Source organism: Penicillium daleae (genome assembly GCF_028827525.1).
Source record: "Penicillium daleae strain IBT 16125 chromosome Unknown utg000008l_segment0_segment0, whole genome shotgun sequence".
Classification (NCBI taxonomy): Eukaryota; Fungi; Ascomycota; class Eurotiomycetes; order Eurotiales; family Aspergillaceae; genus Penicillium; species Penicillium daleae.
In genome coordinates, this window is record NW_026623156.1 from 3,931,593 (window position 1) to 3,948,963 (window position 17,371).

Here is a 17,371-nt window from a genome sequence, read left to right on the forward strand (position 1 = left end):
CTTCCCCTAATCTGGGTCACGAACGAGGACGATACGCGCACCATGGCGCATCAGACGTCGTCTTTGGACAATGCAAACTCCTGGAATCCTGCATCATGGCCGGAAGATGATTCGCCTTCTAATGCGGCGGCCTTTACGGAAGGTGGTTTGGCCGACCTCCTGGCCGCAGCAAGTCCGAAGCAAGCCCACGCATCTGATGTGAAGTCGCCTCTTAGCGATGATGACTTCTCTGCGTGGAACCTGCCGAATGAGGATGGAATCAAACCAGCTCAAGTAGAAGATGCTAACGAGGCTGCTCCCGTGGCGGATGATTCTCCTGTCCAGACCAACGGAGTCGAAAACATGGATAGCACGAAGAACCGAGATCTCGACGAGACGGTGATCTCTACGGAATATAATAACCAAACCGAGTCGTCCGATGTATTACCCACAGATGCCGAACCTATACAAACGTTCCTGCCTTCCTCTGAGCCCACAGCCACCCCGATGGAACATGTCGTCTTGCCAGCCGACGCCCAAGATTCCCTGTCGGCTCCCCTTGTCAACAATGTCCAGTCTACAACACACCAAGAGCCGTCTGTGTTGGCCGAGTTGGAGAAGACAGAAGACAACACCCTACTTGCCAGAGCGGATGACCAACCGACAACTCCAGAGGAATCGATCGTCGAGCCGGCTACTGTTATTCAACCCGCGCAACCCCTACTTGATCAACAGTCTGCTCCCTCTGTCGAAGTAGCGTCCTCATATGATAAGAAACTAGATCAGTGGAAAGTTGAGCAACCCCAGACAGAGCAGCTACCCACGCCCCCAGTTGACGTGGAGCCTGTGGTGCCTGCCAGTCACGAGCCGCTCTTGACACCCTTTGCGCCACTACCGCCAGCAGATGTCCAGCAGCTGGAACCCGAGTTACCTCTGGAGGAGTCGAATGAAACAGATGCCGACCCTTGGAGCATTGAAGCCCATAACGATATGGACTCAGATGGCGATGATTTCTTCAATCAATTAAAGACTCAAACTAAGCCTATTTTCGCACCTCCAGAGGCTGAGTCCCGGTTTGAAGAAGGAGTTCCGCTGTTGGACGAGGACCATGTCAATTCTCCTGTGCATGAGGAACAACCAGCGAAATCTGTTCATGACCCTTTCGCCAATGACGAAAACGACGAAGATGACTTTTTCGGTTCAGCTCCAAGGGTGGGGACGAGTGATGCATTTCCCTCTCCGCATATCACCCGGAAGAGCACGTCACAGGTGATGCAATCGGTGGGTTTCGACATCGACTCTCCCACGAGCGATACATCAGCTGCTGCCCAATTCGACGATGTTCTCAAAGCTGCTGCTACGTCTCAAACCGTAGAATCCGCGGTGCAGGTGGACGTGGGTGCAGAGCCTTCAGAAGACGATCTTGCTGCGCGATGGGAAGCGGAGTTGAGCGATACGGGGGAAGATGAATTGGCTGCTAGATGGGAGGCAGCTCTTGATCTAGATGATGACGATATGCTCCTGGAAGATGATACAAGTGCGATTGCACCTGCTCAGCCTCAAGCTTCCTCCCCTGGGCAACAATATGTTCCTCAAAAGGCCACCACATCTACAACCAATGCTGGCCCTACCAGCTTGAATAGCCCGTTCGAGACACCCGACAGTGAGACTCGGCCTCGGGCCGTTCCTGGCTTATATACGCCACATCAGCCTACAACTGCGGACCTGGTCGGAGGCCTCCCCATACCTGGAGCACCCTCAGCGGCGAATGCTGCGATCGTGCCATACTTTTCCCAGCCACCGTCGAACCCTGTGCTGCCCCCTCGCGGGGAGAGCTTTGCGGAGCGACCAAAGGAGGGCTATAAATCTCCGTATGACCTGCCAGACGACTTGTCTCGACCCCGACGACCTGTGGTGATCCAGAAACCTGCTCCTTTGCCTGTGGGTAGCATGCCTCCGCCTCCACCTCCTAACAGTGTCATGCCCCCGTATGGTGCTCCCCAAGCCGCAACTGCTGCTGCTGTTGCTCCAGCACTGGCAGCACCTCCTGCTCCAAAGAACTTCTACGAAGAGCTTCCTTTGCCGATTCCAAAGTCTCGACCTGCGACAAGCTCAGGGCGATACTCCCCAACCCTGCCGTGGCCACGACGACCGGTTCCTCCGCTGCTGTTCCACCACCGCAAAATCCATATGCACCCGCCGCACCTCTTGCAGCTTTACCAGCCAATGTGCCGTCTCAGCCTTCCCTGCAACCGCCAGAGCGTTTGGACCCATATGCTGTTCCATCATCGTTAGCATCAAGTGCACCGGCTGGTCCACCTGCCGCTTCCCGGTATTCTCCTCAGCCGCCAGGTTTGCAACCATCGGCGAAGCCACCTTCAATGCCGCGATATTCACCCGCACCTCCTCCTTCGGGGCCGACTGCGCGCAATCGCTATGCCTCTCAGCCTTTGGCCGTTCCAGGCCATGTCAACAACTTGCCATTCCAGCCTCGTACCTCCAGTCCGCTCGCTTATCATGAAAAGGCCTCGTATCAACCTGATGAGGCTCAGGCCCAACAGCCGCAGCCACCTTCATTGCAGCCATCCGTTGATCTTTCCCCACCGCGCGCGCAGCGTTCAAGCATTGACCGAGGGTCGCCGTATGCTCCACACCTGTCAAATGGGATTGGCAACCTCGATGGTGCAAGCCCCTCAGCTGCCCAACGACAGACCCCGCCGCCCCCTAAGAATCGCTATGCACCGCCGGAGTATGTCAACGAATTTACTCAGCGAGTTGCGCCAAACACTGCCTACCAGCCTACCCAAACCGCGGGAATCGTGCCACCGTCATCCCAACGGGCGACTGATCCGCAGTCTGCGCCTCCTCGTCGGTCTCATACTTCCTCGCCAGGGCAGCAAATGACGAGCCCCCGAGCCACTGTGCCGCCACTTACAACTTTACCGCGCCCGGCCTCTGTGCACGGTTCGGGCTCACCTACCAAGACAACCAACCCGTACGCACCCGTCCAGCAGTCTGTGCAAGGCCGCGCTCGTGCTCTATCCCAGCACCTGGAGTTTATCGCGCCCACCGATGGACAAGAACAAGATCCTCTCCAGCGATGGAAAGGTGCGCCTATCTTCAAGTTTGGTTTCGGTGGCGCTGTTGTCTCTTGCTTCCCCCAACAGATTCCCCGGTACTCTGTTGGTCAGGCTCTCCCAATGATCAAGCCCAGTCCTGGCGAGCCAAAGCTCTCACAGGCCAGCCAATGGGTCCCATCTCTAGATACCATTGTTCAACATCCGGGATTGCTCAAGACCAAATCTAAGAAGAAGGATGTGCTCGCTTGGCTGTCAAGCAAGATTGCTGCGTTCGAAAATGATATGCCTCACGGGTTTGACCAGTCTCATCCCGACACACAGAAGCGTCACGAAGAAAAGATATTGCTCTGGAAGGTTGTAAAAATTTTGGTTGAGAACGATGGTCGCTTGGAAGGTTCGGCCGAGATACTGAGCTCTATTCGCCAGGTATTCGTGCCAAACCTTCCAGAACTCGGACCCGATGGCTCCGTGATCAGTCCTTTTGGACCGTCTGGCGGGTTCGCCTCCTTGGGAACACCATCCCAGTCGGATACCCCTGCTGATTCTCAGTGGATGGAAGAACTGCGGAATCTTTTGCTCTTAGGTGAACGAGAAAAGGCAGTCTGGGCCGCCGTCGACCGCCGTCTATGGGGGCATGCAATGATTCTTGCGTCTACCATGGATCGCACTATTTGGAAGCAGGCTGTCCAAGAGTTTGTTCGACGTGAGATCAAATCTACAGCTGCCAACACCGAATCGCTTGCAGCGCTCTACGAGATCTTCGCTGGAAATGTTGAAGAAAGCATTGATGAACTTGTACCTCCATCGGCGCGGGCTGGTCATCAACTAATTAGTATGAACGACCCCCATGCCTCCACAAAAAATGCGTTGGATGGATTGAACAGCTGGAGAGACACCGTCGGATTGGTGCTTACCAATCGGAGCTCGGAAGATCAGGCTTCGTTGCTTGCTCTTGGCCGTTTACTGGCTTCTTATGGACGCGTGGAGGCCGCACACATTTGCTTCATTTTCTCTCGCAATGCAGTCTTTGGTGGTGCCGATGATCCTCAAGCGAACATTGTGCTACTTGGTTCTGATCATCAGCGCCTACCTTGCTCTTTGATGGATGAGGACGCCATTCTACTGACCGAGATCTACGAATTCGCTACCACCGTCCTGGCCAACTCGCCGGTGGCCAACCTGCCTTATTTCTTAGCCTTCAAGCTTCTGCACGCGAAGCAGCTGGCCGACCGGGGACGCAAACCTGAAGCTCAGGTGTATTGTGATGGAGTTGCCGCAGCGCTCAAAGCAACCACTCGGCCGTCACCTTATCATCACCAGCATTTGTTTGTTGAGGTAGATGAGCTTTCTGCTCGACTTCGCCAGACCACTAGTGATGATGGCTCTTGGATCTCTAAGCCGAGCATGGAGAAGGTATCCGGATCTATGTGGGCTCGCTTCAACAGCTTCGTCGCTGGCGATGATAGCGATGCGGCATCGACAGGCTCTGTCAAAGCGGGTGAGATCGGAGACTTCGGTCCCTTTGCCAATGTTGCAGGAACGCCAACTGTCAGCCGTTCTCCTTCTGTGTCTGACCTCTATGGCTCTTATCCGGGAGCGCCGGCGGCTCAACCTATCCCCGCCCCTGCTGGCGGTTCTTCACGATACCTGCCGAACCAGTATGCGCCGAACGCATCGCCTGAACAATTCCGCGGACGATCATCGATGGATTCCCAGAGATCTCCATCTTTTGGTGGCGTTCCCTTCGGACAACGTCGAACCTCACAAGAATACCCTGCTTCTCCAGTCGAGAGTTATGCACCCATGTATGGCTCTCCTGGCAGTGTGTCCGGTTATCAGCCTACTCCGCCTCAGACATCCTACATGCCCCTTGCTCCAGTTGAGGAGGATTTGACTGCCCAATCGCCTGTGGATGCCGTGCCGCCTACCCAACCAGCGCCTGCTGTCAATGGCCTCTTTTACCAGCCCCTCGGACGACAAGAGCAGCAACAGCCGGAGGCTGAGCAGGGATCGGCTGTACAGTCACCCTACTACAATTGCCCCACTGGCATGCCGCAGCCTGAAGCTTCGTCGTATATGCCTCCGCCTAGCAATGCTTACGCGCCACCCTCGTATGCTGCCCCTGAATCGAATTCGGCATCAGAGGAGACAGATCAGCCCTCTGCCGTGGATGAGGAGCCCCAGCCCCGGAAGAAGAAGTCGTTTATGGATGACGATGATGGTGACGACCTTGCCACTAGGGCCGCTGCCATGCAAAAGGCCGAGAACGACCGGAAGGCGGACGAGGCATTCAGAAAAGCCGCCGAAGAAGACGGTATGTTAATGGTAGCAATCAACTCAATCTTGAATTTCACTGACGTCGCAATTATAGCCAAGAGAGACGCGCTGCAATCCCAGAAGAAGGGATGGTTTGGTGGATGGTTCGGAGGTGCGAAGAAAGAATCCGACAACGCCGGTGGCGGTCCTATCAGGGCCAAGCTCGGCGAAGAGAACTCCTTCTACTATGATAAAGACCTGAAGAAGTGGGTTAACAAGAAGGATCCCAACTCGGCCGCTGCTGTTCGTGCTACGCCGCCTCCGCCACGAGGCTCTGCCCCACCGAGTCGAGCTGCTAGCTCTGGCAGTATGCCCCCTCCATCTGTACCCCCTATGTCTGGCGCCGGTAGCCGGCCCCAGTCGTCTGCGAGCGATATGCCTCCTCCACCCCTTTCATCCAGTCCTGCGATGCCAGGACTTGGCGTGCCACCGCCTCTTGGTAACATGCCTCGTTCCGTCTCCACTGGTGCGGCTGTCCCAACACCGCCTGGTAGCTCGAGTGGCCCACCGCCTCGACCTGCGTCCTCCTTGACTCATGCAAACTCTATTGACGACCTTCTTGGTGCTCCCACTGCTCGCAAGGGTAATACCGTCAAGGGCAAGAAGAAGGGCCGCTACGTCGATGTGATGGCTCAATAAAATTGAGAATCTCTCAAGAGTGTTGAGTTTATAACAGGTCTCATCAGTCATTTGATAATTGACTGGGTGGACTGTTTTTCTTTTGTTATTTCATTTGTGTCATTATGCCTCTGATGTCCGTCTAGTTCATACTTCTTATTCTTATGCTCGGATCCACCAACCCCGTCCCCATGGAACGTCGTCACCCTCCCCCAACCATATAATAGAGATTCCCTGCTGTCAAGCCTTCTTCTCCCAGCATTTTGCATGTGTCTTGTTTTGTCCTGCTCTAGGACTGGCACAACCCCCATTTCCACGGCGTTCTCGCACACTGAGCCAGCCCGTCACCGCAAAGTCCTTGTACATAGCTTGCTGTTTCTGCTGTTCTTTGTCGCGAAATTTCTTCGTCCGCGAAGCGAGGGAGACGATTCTCCTTGCATCATGTATATCATATCCCCCCCCACCCCCCCCTTCCCCTTGCGGTGTTCTCCTGCATCCTGGTTTCCGAGACTTTTTGCTTCATTTTTTTGGATTTGGAGGTTCCATTCCGCAAGGCCTTTTGCCATGCGCTTGTCTTAATAATGATTTGTTGTAATGTCGATGAACGGTTCTCTGGAAATCTTGCCCAGCTATTCGTAGGCGCTAGAATGGTTATCCATGAAACATGGCGAATTGGATTTGGCGGATCATTCATGTCGTAAAGGAATTGATGTAGTACTAAATTTGGAATTAGTATATACCCTGGGGATTGCAGAAGGCAGACACGAAAGAACTTACAGTCAGACATGATTCTTCGCCATTCCAACTGCCTGGTAAGTAGACATACAAAACCAGCGCCGTTTCATTGATAAAGCCTGTACTATTAGCAACCAAGCCTGACACCTTCAAAGGCTCATTCATGATCACGCATGTTAACTCACAAGCAACGACCTTCGGACTCAGCCTTCCCACGCTCAACACTCGACCCCAATCTTTTCCATCAATCCTCACTTTCGCCCACCCAGCTTCATCGTCATCGCCCGCTTCGCGCATCCGCTCACTGGGAAGCTGAGAAGCCTGATCCTGCGTAATATGCGCAGGGTCCAAAGGAGGGTTCACAAGCCCGGACCAAACACTCGCGATTCTCAAATCATCCGTCGCAATCGCGAGGCGTAGTTTACCATGCATATTGGCCGACAGCTCCAGTTTTGGGGCGGTATTGGTAGAAAGTGCCGTGGCGCCGGTGGTAGAGGCCGCCGGGTCCGCAACGACGATGCCTGATTGTCGGCCCTTGCTGTCTGAAGAGGCTAGCTTGGTGAATCGGTCTGAGATGCTTTTCAACTGCATCAGGTTTGGCAGAATGATGTATACGTCTGGATCGGGGCAATGCGGTTCGTGTAGACTTTCGACTACGTCTTCGTGCAGTATTTTGATGGGAACTTCTTGTGTGATCCATGTCTCGCGTTCACGCGCACGTCGGTCACCAACTACCTCGTTCTGGGCGGATGGACCTGTTGTGTGACTTGGGTCTGTTGTTTCGTCGGTGGCAAGGGCCATGTTGCCCTCGGTCCATTCGGTTGTGAGGATTGTTAGTGCGAGAAGGGGGATCTTGTCTTTCTTTGTTAGGCGCAGTTGTGAGGATGAGGCGCCGAATGTGGACCGCAGTGCACGGTTTAGAAGACTAATGTTGATTTCGATATTGATCGCATCCGAGTTTGACTCCAGTTGATACGAGGATTCCTCGAAGATGGTGTCCTTGGTGACAAGTCAGTGAAAGTGACCCGGGAATTGCAATTGATATCCAGTTTGACACGTACGACCGGGATCTGTGCCCACACTTGAGTACCTTGATCTGGGATCACGGTGAAGCGGACCACGTCGTATTCCAGCCGCATCCAGCATACTTTGCCCAGTGATGCCAGTGAGGCGGTTAATTCTGGGATTGGTTAGCTGTGATATGTTTGCTAAGATAAATAATACGCACTGGAGAAAGTCCTGGTATTCTTTAATTGGGTTCGGAACCGCATCGTGTCTGTATGGCGTAGAGAATGGCCAGAGAGAAAGCGAAGCGTTGACCGTGGAGAAGTTCTTATCGCCTTATCTTATCGCTCTATCAGGCTCACGACGCGTACCAAACCTTCATTTCTAATTTGATTGACCTTTTCTCTATTGCGATCTCTGGGCTCATCTAAACAATACAAGCGATCTTGGATGATTTTTCCTTAACATCACATCCAAGGGACAACGCTGCTGCCAGTGCTGCCCCGACACCTGATCCATCTTCCGAAGGATTGAGCGCGATCAGGTCCAGCTCTTCTGCTGGCCAGTCGAGGATTGAGCGCAGAGCTTGAGCCGCCCGTGACTTGAAGCCACTGTACTTATTGAATACCGCGCCATCAACGCCAACATGGCATTTCATGACATTGTTTTTCTTGCAGATGGCCGCAATTCCACAGGCATAAAGACGCGCCGCACGCTTACTAACGAGGCTGATCAGATACCGGCATATCTTGAGATCTTCCAGGCTCGGTGTCAAGCCAAAGTTCTCTTCGAACTCATATCGCGTATCATGCAGTCCTTCTGAAACATCAATCTCTGCAATGGAGAGAAATGTCGCATCGACAGCGTTCTCCCTTCGAAGACGACTGATGTCTTGGCCCTTGAAGAGTTTACCTTCCTCGAAAAGGGTGACCAACACCAGGCGTAGCATCTCGCCGATGTATAGTCCAGCTACCATTTTCTCGTATATCTGCGTACCGGGTCGTGTAGACTCCCGGTCAATTTGCAGATCGTAAGGGGTCAGAGGAAGGACTTGGCGATCGTTGTCGAATGCCCCGTACTCGGTGTTGATGACGACCGTCGCACCTTCTGCAAGTCCGCCCTTGCCCAGCTTCGGGATATTTTGGCACGTTTCCATGTATGCAGCATTGCAACCCGTGCTAAAGATTGAGCCCACTTGGATATGGGGATCGCGGTAGCGCGAGGCCAGAAGCGTGCCTGTCGTGTCGTTGACCAAGGCTACGAGTCGGACCGGCACTTTCTGGACGAATGAGCCATTGCGTCTATACGTCAAAATGAGACACGACTTGATAATACTTACTTTCTTCTCCAAAGCCGCCTCAAGCTGCGGGACAACGTCGTGACCCTCTACCCCTGCCACATTGAAATTCTTCGTCCAGCGTTGAAGCACACCACTCCTGATGTGCTTCTGGTAGACTGGAAACGAGAATGTGACGGCCAGTGGGAGCTTCTCTGACTCTGATGCCTCGATATGCTTGTCTTCTATGAAACCTTTCAGGCGATCGGCGATCCAACCCCATAGCTGTTCCCCGGTGCCCGTCTTAACTTCCTCGGGCAGTTTGTACTTCCTCTGAGTCTGTTCAAAATCCCTCCTGCCAGCTGGAAGGTATACATCACAGACACGCAAGTTTGTCCCGCCCATGTCTATGGTTAACACTCGTCCTTCTTCCCAGCCATTGGGGAAGTCCGTTATCCAAGTCAAATTCATCGGCTGTTGAGGACGTATACTGTCAGCGCTTGTCGGGCGGTTTCAGTAACCGAAGTCAAGCACCAGAACTCACTATATCACCTCCCTCTTTTGAAAGGCCTCTGTTCAGCTCTTTCACAAAATGATCGGTAATTCTCTTGAGCTCGGGGGTGTCGATAGTAAACCAGTCATCATATTGCTTGAGGAACTCGGTGCGCTCCTCTGGAATACCCGCCAACATTTCAGGTCTATGGTGGAATGAAGGCATCTTGTCTTCATTGACTCTAAACTGTCTTGATGACCTTGGATGGAATTGTTTTTTCATCGCTATCTCCCGGGAGCTTTCTCGAGTAAGCGGAATTAGGATGCTGGATTTTGCCTCTACAACGCCAGGATGACCGCATTATTACCCTCCAGCGATTGGCAGTGTGAACAAGATTTGGTTAAATCCGTGCACATGTCAAATAATGACCTGCCTTGTTTCCAACATTCGTGCCTTTCTTTCTCTTCATTGGTCCTGTTTTCTTGTTGCGTGAACTCTTTTGTTTCTACCGAGTCCTTGCATACTTCCCGTAGATAGAATACTCGAAGTAGTTATACCCCGAAGCTATAGATGTCACCAGCACAACCCAATTTTCTCCCCAATTGCACTTTTCATTAGTCAATCTAGTTCAGCAAGCGTCAAATAGAACCAGCCACCAAGCGATCTAACCACCCAGAGCGCGCCCCGGACATTTCGCGAAACTAAATAGCGTCGCGGATCGGCGGAAGCGCGCGCGCGAGGTCCACTTCATCCGTGCCCCCTTTTGGCTCCACTGTCTCCAAAGAACTTCGATCAGCATCAATTGTTTCCGCCACGAGGATTGATCCCAGAAAGCTGGTCCTTTCTGTGATTCCTTGTTTTTTTCTTCTTCTTGATCCTCTGCTCTCAGATCTCTTCATGTGGACACTCATCTCAACATCGTCCAATTCCCCACAATCCATTATATCCTTGACCGCCAACCTCCGTGTTTTCTCTCGTTCGTCAGCCGCACCACACAGCAACAGCTCCTGAAAGGATTGGATTGACTACCAAGAGCTTCTCACGCCTGGAAATTCCTTTTGAACGCGTCTCAGCATGCGGGCTCGACAGTGCTCTCTTCGTCCGCCCGCTGCATCATTCCGACCCCCGTCATTCGTATGCCAGCCCGAGCCTTCTCACACAAACCGAGTCTCCTCCCTGTGAAGACCGATTCGGAGCTATAAAGCTTGCCATTCGGAATGGCAACCAGTCGAATAAGCCCTCTTCGTCCGTCGATACGGCTCTCTCCAGTGCACTCGCGAGAAAACTCGCGTTCGGCGTCTCCTGAACGGAATCCGGCCTCGTTATACCAAAAAATCGACCCTCTCCTCAGCAACCTGTCTCCCGAATCCACTTTACACGCCCTAACAACCACCGAAGCTGTCCCCTCGAACGGGAATTTCTCTCATAATGTACTCTCGCAGAGTATATCTCAAGTCTCGCCAGCTGAACGCGCCCTCGGTATCCGTGCCGCCATAGCCGCCCAGAATTTGGATATTTGGTATAAGGAGGTACAATCTTGGTTATGGCCAAAGCATAGTGATGCGAAGCTTGGGAAAGGTTTTGTGCCGCCGGCGGAAACGTCGTCGCAAGACAATTCTGTCGTATCAAGCTCCCTCTTGCTCCCAACGGCTATTGGTGGCCGTGGTAGTGCTGATGTGGAGTTCTATGGCAGCTTGCCAGTAGCATTGGCCGAGGAGTATGAGAAGAGGATTGAAGAGATACGCGATGAAATGGACAATTTAGATGTGGATGAACTGAAGGAACACGTTCTCAATGCCCACATTCCATCCCGGTCTCGCCCTTCCTCCTCCACAAGCACAGGGTCTGTGCCCCCGCCGCTCAGCTATGTGCAACTCAGCGATTTCACGGCCGTCGTCACAGCTACGATTTTGCGGGCTTTACCACTGCTGTCACGATTAAACAGTCTCTTGACTACCTGGGACGTTCGACTCCTCGTTCTACGCCAAGTACCAGGCCTGCTAAGGGAGCTGAAATCGACGCGAGCGTCCCTTGATTCATCATTCCATGCCTTGCGAACATCAAATCCCAACGAGAATAGAGAATCAAGACTCTCCGACTCACATCTACGCGCCGAACATGTTGATCTTGAAACCGCCGTTGTTGCAGTGGGTCGGCGTATGGATCGCGCCCTTGATGCGTTGGAGGGCCGCCAGGATTCCCTGCCTGAGAACTGGATTGATGACCTGGAGAGCATAGAATCGGAATTCGCTGCTTGGGTTGTCGAAGCCGAGAGGTACAGACTTCGTACAAACTGGTTATGTATGCAGGATCAACCAAAAGAGCCCGAGGCAATCGAAAGCTCTGGAGTTGAAATCCCTGAAATTCAGCATGAAACTCCTTTGTCACAGGAAATTGCAAGGTCGGCCGAGGAAGTGGCAAAGGCTACTGAAACAGAGGTGCTATCGGAACAGGAATCTTTGATGAAGACGATTGACGAAGTGGCAGAGAATAATGTCGAATCTCACAGCCTCGCCATTGCTGATAACCAGGAGCCTGAAGGTAATCTCGAAATTTCTAAGACGTCAACTGAGGGAGCTCCGTCGTTGCCAGAGCCTTCTGCTCTGAATGCTCCCATCCCCAGCCCTTCTTCCGAGACTCTAGAGATTGCCTTGACCGACACCGCCAAGGACCAGTTGCCGGTCCATGCGAAGTGGACTGTCACTGAAGAGATGCAAACCCCCACGCGGCCAACTTTCTCGCTCGATCATGCGGTTGGCAGCTCGGACCAGTCATCACCCTCCCGGGTGCCATTGCCAATGACGCCTGATGTTGACGATAAGGAAAATGTCCCTCCTTTTCACTATAATCAACAAGAGCGGCCTGTCTCCTCATCCGGATCAAAACCTCCTGCTTTATCTGAGCATAATTTCATGCATGACGACCCGTTCATTCGGAAGCTGGCCCCTTCAGGCGAAACCGATATCAAAAAGACACAGATTGTCTCTATACCAGATATCATACCGAAGCTAGATGTCGCAGCACCCTCATCTATTATTGATGCTGTGGATGATAATGTCAGCTCCACCCAGAAAGATGCTCGTGAAGACCCTATGCTCGATCGCTCGTCCGAGTCACCAAGGGTGGATAACATCAAGCAAATTACGGTGCAAGCAACCACTACCAACACCAATTGTTTAACCCCTGGAAATAACAAGCTCGAGACTCGCCCGACTGGTGCCAAAGAGGCAGAAGCACCTTCAATTGATGTTCCTCTGGCGGAGGTTCCAAATTCTACGCAATTCGTCAGTGATCCATTCCAGGAACTTGGTCGTGAACCCACTCAGCAATCGGAGCCTGTGCAGCCTACCATATTCGAGTCAAGGCCTGCTACTGCTGGGTCTGGTCCAAGGGGAGAAATGCCGCCACAAGAACCAGTCTCGACTCGGAAACCGCTACAGAGCCCAATCAAACTTTCGAAACACCGACCAGGAAAACTCAATCTCGATCAGAATGCCCAGAAGCCGCATCAGCACCAGCGCCAAACATCCAACGGCTCCGTGGGCTCTTTGCTCTCTGACAATTCCTCACTTATATCAAGTCCCGATGCGCCCGAGCCCCAAACAGGTTCATCTCACGATGGGCCTCTCGTCACCCCCTCCCGCCAGGAGTTCCCTCGATCGAACTTAATACAATCGCACGGAGATAATATGTTGCGAGCCGATCGGCTGCTCCGGTTCCAGAATGAGAAGTCATCACCGGAAGTCTTCCCGCAGAACCGCGCCGTGAGCCTGCCTCTTGAGCGTTTCATCAACGATGAATTTGATATCGACATACGCGAACAACCTGAATTAGAGGCTACTGACTTTCCATCTTCTTTCAAAGAGCCTGGGGTCGCTAGACTGCCACACACAACCATTGGTCGCTCAACGCCTGTACCCCAAGTGCCACCTCGCGGGGCTAGTCGCCGTCCAAGACTTACTCGTGGTAAGTCTGCATCGGACCTGAAGGAAACCGACAACACCAAGAAGAACGTTGAGCACAACAGGAAGGCGTTCGGCATGAACACCGCTCATCGGGCCCTGCTTCATCAGGAACAACCGAAGTCCGTTCGCTTGCGCCAACGACTTACGGCCCATCCTAGCCTGGAAAGTCTGGGCGTCAAGAGACAGGAACTGCCATACGTGGAGGAAGATGAATCAGAGCTGGTCGACGAAGGCTCGCGCGCATCCTCTCCACACAGACGGAGGCCTCGTGACCACCTTGACGAAAAGATCAATTCTATTCTAAGTACTCTTCCTGGTCGGATTCACCTGGTCGATCCCAACAACGAGGCCGATACTTCGTCTTCCTCATCTTCCATGGACCGCAAGATGCGAGATAGAGGCATGTCCGAGTCGCCGCGTGCTGCACCGTCGCGCAGTGCTACCCCTGCGCCTTCATTGATGCTTATGCCTGCCGCACGCAGACGATTGTCTCACGCTCACAAGGCCGAAGACAGCTACGTGAAGCTATACCATCTGCATCATGGAGGCCAGACAGCACCTACCAAGCTCTTTGTCCGTACTGTGGGAGAGGACGGACAGCGCGTCATGGTCCGTGTTGGTGGTGGTTGGGCCGATCTTGGCGAATACTTGCGCGAATATGTCGTTCATCACGGTCGCCGCAAGGTCTCAGAAACACCGCGTGTCGAGGTTCAGGGTCTTACGTCTCGAACTTCACCTGGATATTCCTCCCCAGCTGCTGCCATGTTGACCCCGGCAGCCGCTTCTCCCTATATTGCATCTGGTCGAGCCACTCCCTCTCGACCACCGTCAGTTATCAGTGCGCGACCCCCATCGTCACTCACCGTTCGCAAGAGACGCGGGTCCAACGCGTCTGATGCCTTGGGTCCTCGATCAGTTACCACAGGAACACTCAGTTCCTACATCTCGTCTCCACAAGTTGCATTATCGGGTGGACGACGTCTCTCAATCTCCTCCAGCTACTCATTCGGAGGCACCAATTCTCCTGCTAATATTGCTCTCGCCTCTCTCGCCCACGATTCTCAATCAACACCCCTGGGTCTGGCGGGCCCGAAGCCCCGCTCGCGACAGATTTCTATGAGTCCTGAGGGCGAGGCTTGGGTCGAGGACGTCCTACAGCAAACCCGCCGCTCAAGCTCCGTGCATCCTCCATCATTCGCGCTGAATGTTGCGCCCGGGACTGAGAGCGTGATCGACCTACACGAGGCCGATCATCACGACCTTATCCACAGCCATGGCCGCCGGTCCTTGCCAAAGGTCTCGAGTATCAGCGATATCAGATCTGTCGGCTCGAGCAAGCGAGTTTCGCTCCGCGGTCTTGGAAACCGCAGATAAAAGTGTTCTTCACTGAGCCTACAGGCTCTCGCCATATTCTGGGGTTTATCGTTATGGGTCCCTAATCCGTTCATCTTCTTTTCATCAGTCTGATATTATTCTATTTACACCATTTGCATCAGCGCGGCGAGAAGAAATTGCCTTGAATTCTTGTTTTTGTCTTGTTTGGGTCTTGGTTGCAATTGATATCCTCACATACCAGGTCGTTTTTTCGGTTCCGCATTGTACATATTTGGTTGCTCTCAATGTTGTTTTCGAGGCTGCAGTTAATACCCCTCAATAGAGTGTTGCATGTTAGTTGTTTCTGCAATCCGGACAGGAATTGGGGTTGTGAAGATGGAAGAACTTGTAGCCTGCGTAAAGCCCCTGTAGATAACCCCAGGCAGGGGCGCCCAACGACGTCTTTTTGAACAGCGCATGCATGCTTGGGACAAGGCTGGCAAGCGGACTCCCATTTTGGTTCGGCCCATTTCCGGTAACACGACTTGTAAACACTGTTCCTTGCATGGAACTACGTGTCAAGTGGGCATCATAAGATGAGGCTCAAAGATATGTGAAGGATTGAAGTTGCTCATGCTCTGGTGATCCCCATAAAGCTCTGGTTCTATACCCAGGGTCAACTCAACACCTAGAACTGGCTGAACGTACACAGTACCACATTCTCAAAACGACTAGTATGACTTCGATATTCGTTGAAAGCACCGATCTCAAATCAATCGTTGCAGAACACGAGATTGAAGACTTGACTTTCATGAAGCACAACAATGTATTCTTACTCGACATACCCACTGAGCTAAAACTTCAAATCATCCAAAGTCTGGATGGAGTTTATCAAATCTGCCCAAAAATGACATGCCGAATACTCAACGAACTCATCCCGCGGCTCGATATGCAGCAGTTACTAAGGGTGGAGCAATCCAGCTTCGGCATGCGAGAGGGCAAAGAGCTATACGCATGCCAAGATTGTCTCCGCTTTCTTCCTCGAGAAGATTTTGTGATGAAATGGTCAAGGGGGAAAGGGGCAAGAATGGCACCTATCGAGAGTACAGATTTTGTGTGCAGTGCGGCATCAACCTAGCTCCCGGAAGTACTCGATACTCCCGTGGAGCCTGTATTGAGCGGCAAGGAGAACACTTTTTTCTTTGTTTGCGTTGTAGCAGGTATGCAAGAGGTGTAGTGGAGGGGAACAACACATTCTCGGTGTGCCATGGTTGTCTATCTCGTTTGAGAGCTGCGGAGGCCCGTTTCGAAGAGAAAACCTGGAAGAGCACAACTTGAGCAAACCATGTGGAGGCCAGCGGGAAGGGTCTTGCGTGTATCTCTGAGCATGAGGATAGCGATATTAACTATTCTTACAGCCCAGCTTGGAGCGATGGCGAATAGTGGTTGGAAGTAGTCTTGTCGCGATATATTTCTCGCAGTTTTTGTTGAAGGGTTCAGCGTAGATAATAGGCATGGTTAGACGTGCGAGACAAGTTAGGTGGTATCCGGATAGCTACTTGGCTCGAATATATATATATGACCAAGTTTAAACGTCGCTTTCATGCAAAGTTGTCACACTACTATTAGGATAGGTACTTTGAAGATAGAACAAAATGGGTAGTAATTGTATGCGGCGATGTACATTTCAGGTACAAAGTTGAAGCCAGGACAGGAGTCGAATCTCAGAATTAAGTGATAGAAAAGCTGGTAGTCAACTAAAAGAGATCATGTCAGCTTGCGCCTTCTTGTATACTTCTTCGTGAGATCTGATTGGTGGGTCAGCACCTCTCGAAGAAAGACAGCAGACGCCCTTTGCCGAGAGCAAAGATATCTTGATTATCATAAATTTAGACCGATAATCTAGGCTACTTTCCAGGGACTCTAATATCCAGGACTCAAGCCTATGTATATGGACTATGCGTTCGTTTGCCCTTCCCTTGACTCTGTAGGCAAAAATAGAAACTGCTGAGTCAGCACATTTTCGCCCCGCCAGAAATGATCAGCTCGGCCTTTGAGTGGAGAAAATTTTCTCCCCAGCCCGACACGATCTCCAGTCGCATACTACAATCCTGCAACAATGGGTAACGTAAGAAGACCTTGATGGTGGAGATGCAAGTCGCTACAGGAACATGCTCTTCCACCTATACCATCCCAACAACGTGTAGCCGAAACTGATCATTGTCAACAGGGAGCCAAGGCCAACCAGAAGCGCGAGCGCAACAATGCCGACAAGAGCAAGGTTGCCAAGTCGCAGACCAAGACCGTACGTGCAGATTGACTCCTAGTTTCTAGGTGTGTGATATTGATGCTAATGGCTTTTTGGGTATAGAATGAGAAGGCCATGAACATTCAGTGCAAGGTCTGCCTGCAGACTTTCTTGCAGACTACCAAGGCCCCCGCGTATGTCGTACCCTGTTGATCGTATAGGAATGTTTCTATTTGCTAACGTGTTGGTACAGTCTGCTTGAGCACGCCGCCAACAAACACAAGAAGGGTCTTGCTGACTGCTTCCCTGGTGTGAGCGCGTAGAGTCGCTAATCGTGGCAAG

The 17,371-nt window shown here is 52.3% G+C and overlaps 5 protein-coding genes across 5 annotated transcripts; 3 read left to right on the forward strand and 2 right to left on the reverse strand.

Moving 5' to 3' along the window:
• Window positions 1–42: 42 nt before the first annotated feature.
• sec16 (COPII coat assembly protein SEC16) lies at window positions 43–6,014 on the forward strand (the record flags this gene model as incomplete). Its single annotated transcript, XM_056913339.1, has 3 exons — window positions 43–1,967; window positions 2,012–5,373; window positions 5,431–6,014. 3 exons carry the CDS (start codon window positions 43–45, stop codon window positions 6,012–6,014), a joined length of 5,871 nt encoding a protein of 1,956 aa, XP_056762188.1.
• Window positions 6,015–6,722: 708 nt separating this feature from the next.
• N7458_009958 (checkpoint protein HUS1 family protein) lies at window positions 6,723–7,867 on the reverse strand (the record flags this gene model as incomplete). The annotated part of the gene is made up of 2 exons (XM_056913340.1): window positions 6,723–7,727; window positions 7,790–7,867. 2 exons carry the CDS (start codon window positions 7,865–7,867, stop codon window positions 6,723–6,725), a joined length of 1,083 nt encoding a protein of 360 aa, XP_056762189.1.
• A 293-nt stretch (window positions 7,868–8,160) lies between these two features.
• Window positions 8,161–9,700, reverse strand: hxkB (putative hexokinase; the record flags this gene model as incomplete). Its single annotated transcript, XM_056913341.1, has 2 exons — window positions 8,161–9,483; window positions 9,554–9,700. 2 exons carry the CDS (start codon window positions 9,698–9,700, stop codon window positions 8,161–8,163), a joined length of 1,470 nt encoding a protein of 489 aa, XP_056762190.1.
• A 1,019-nt stretch (window positions 9,701–10,719) lies between these two features.
• Window positions 10,720–14,841, forward strand: N7458_009960 (GAS2 domain protein; the record flags this gene model as incomplete). Its single annotated transcript, XM_056913342.1, has 1 exon — window positions 10,720–14,841. The coding sequence occupies one exon, from the start codon at window positions 10,720–10,722 to the stop codon at window positions 14,839–14,841; it is 4,122 nt and encodes a 1,373-aa protein (XP_056762191.1).
• Window positions 14,842–16,900: 2,059 nt separating this feature from the next.
• N7458_009961 (uncharacterized protein) lies at window positions 16,901–17,352 on the forward strand (the record flags this gene model as incomplete). The annotated part of the gene is made up of 4 exons (XM_056913343.1): window positions 16,901–16,909; window positions 17,012–17,086; window positions 17,153–17,223; window positions 17,283–17,352. The coding sequence occupies 4 exons, from the start codon at window positions 16,901–16,903 to the stop codon at window positions 17,350–17,352; spliced, it is 225 nt and encodes a 74-aa protein (XP_056762192.1).
• Window positions 17,353–17,371: the final 19 nt, after the last annotated feature.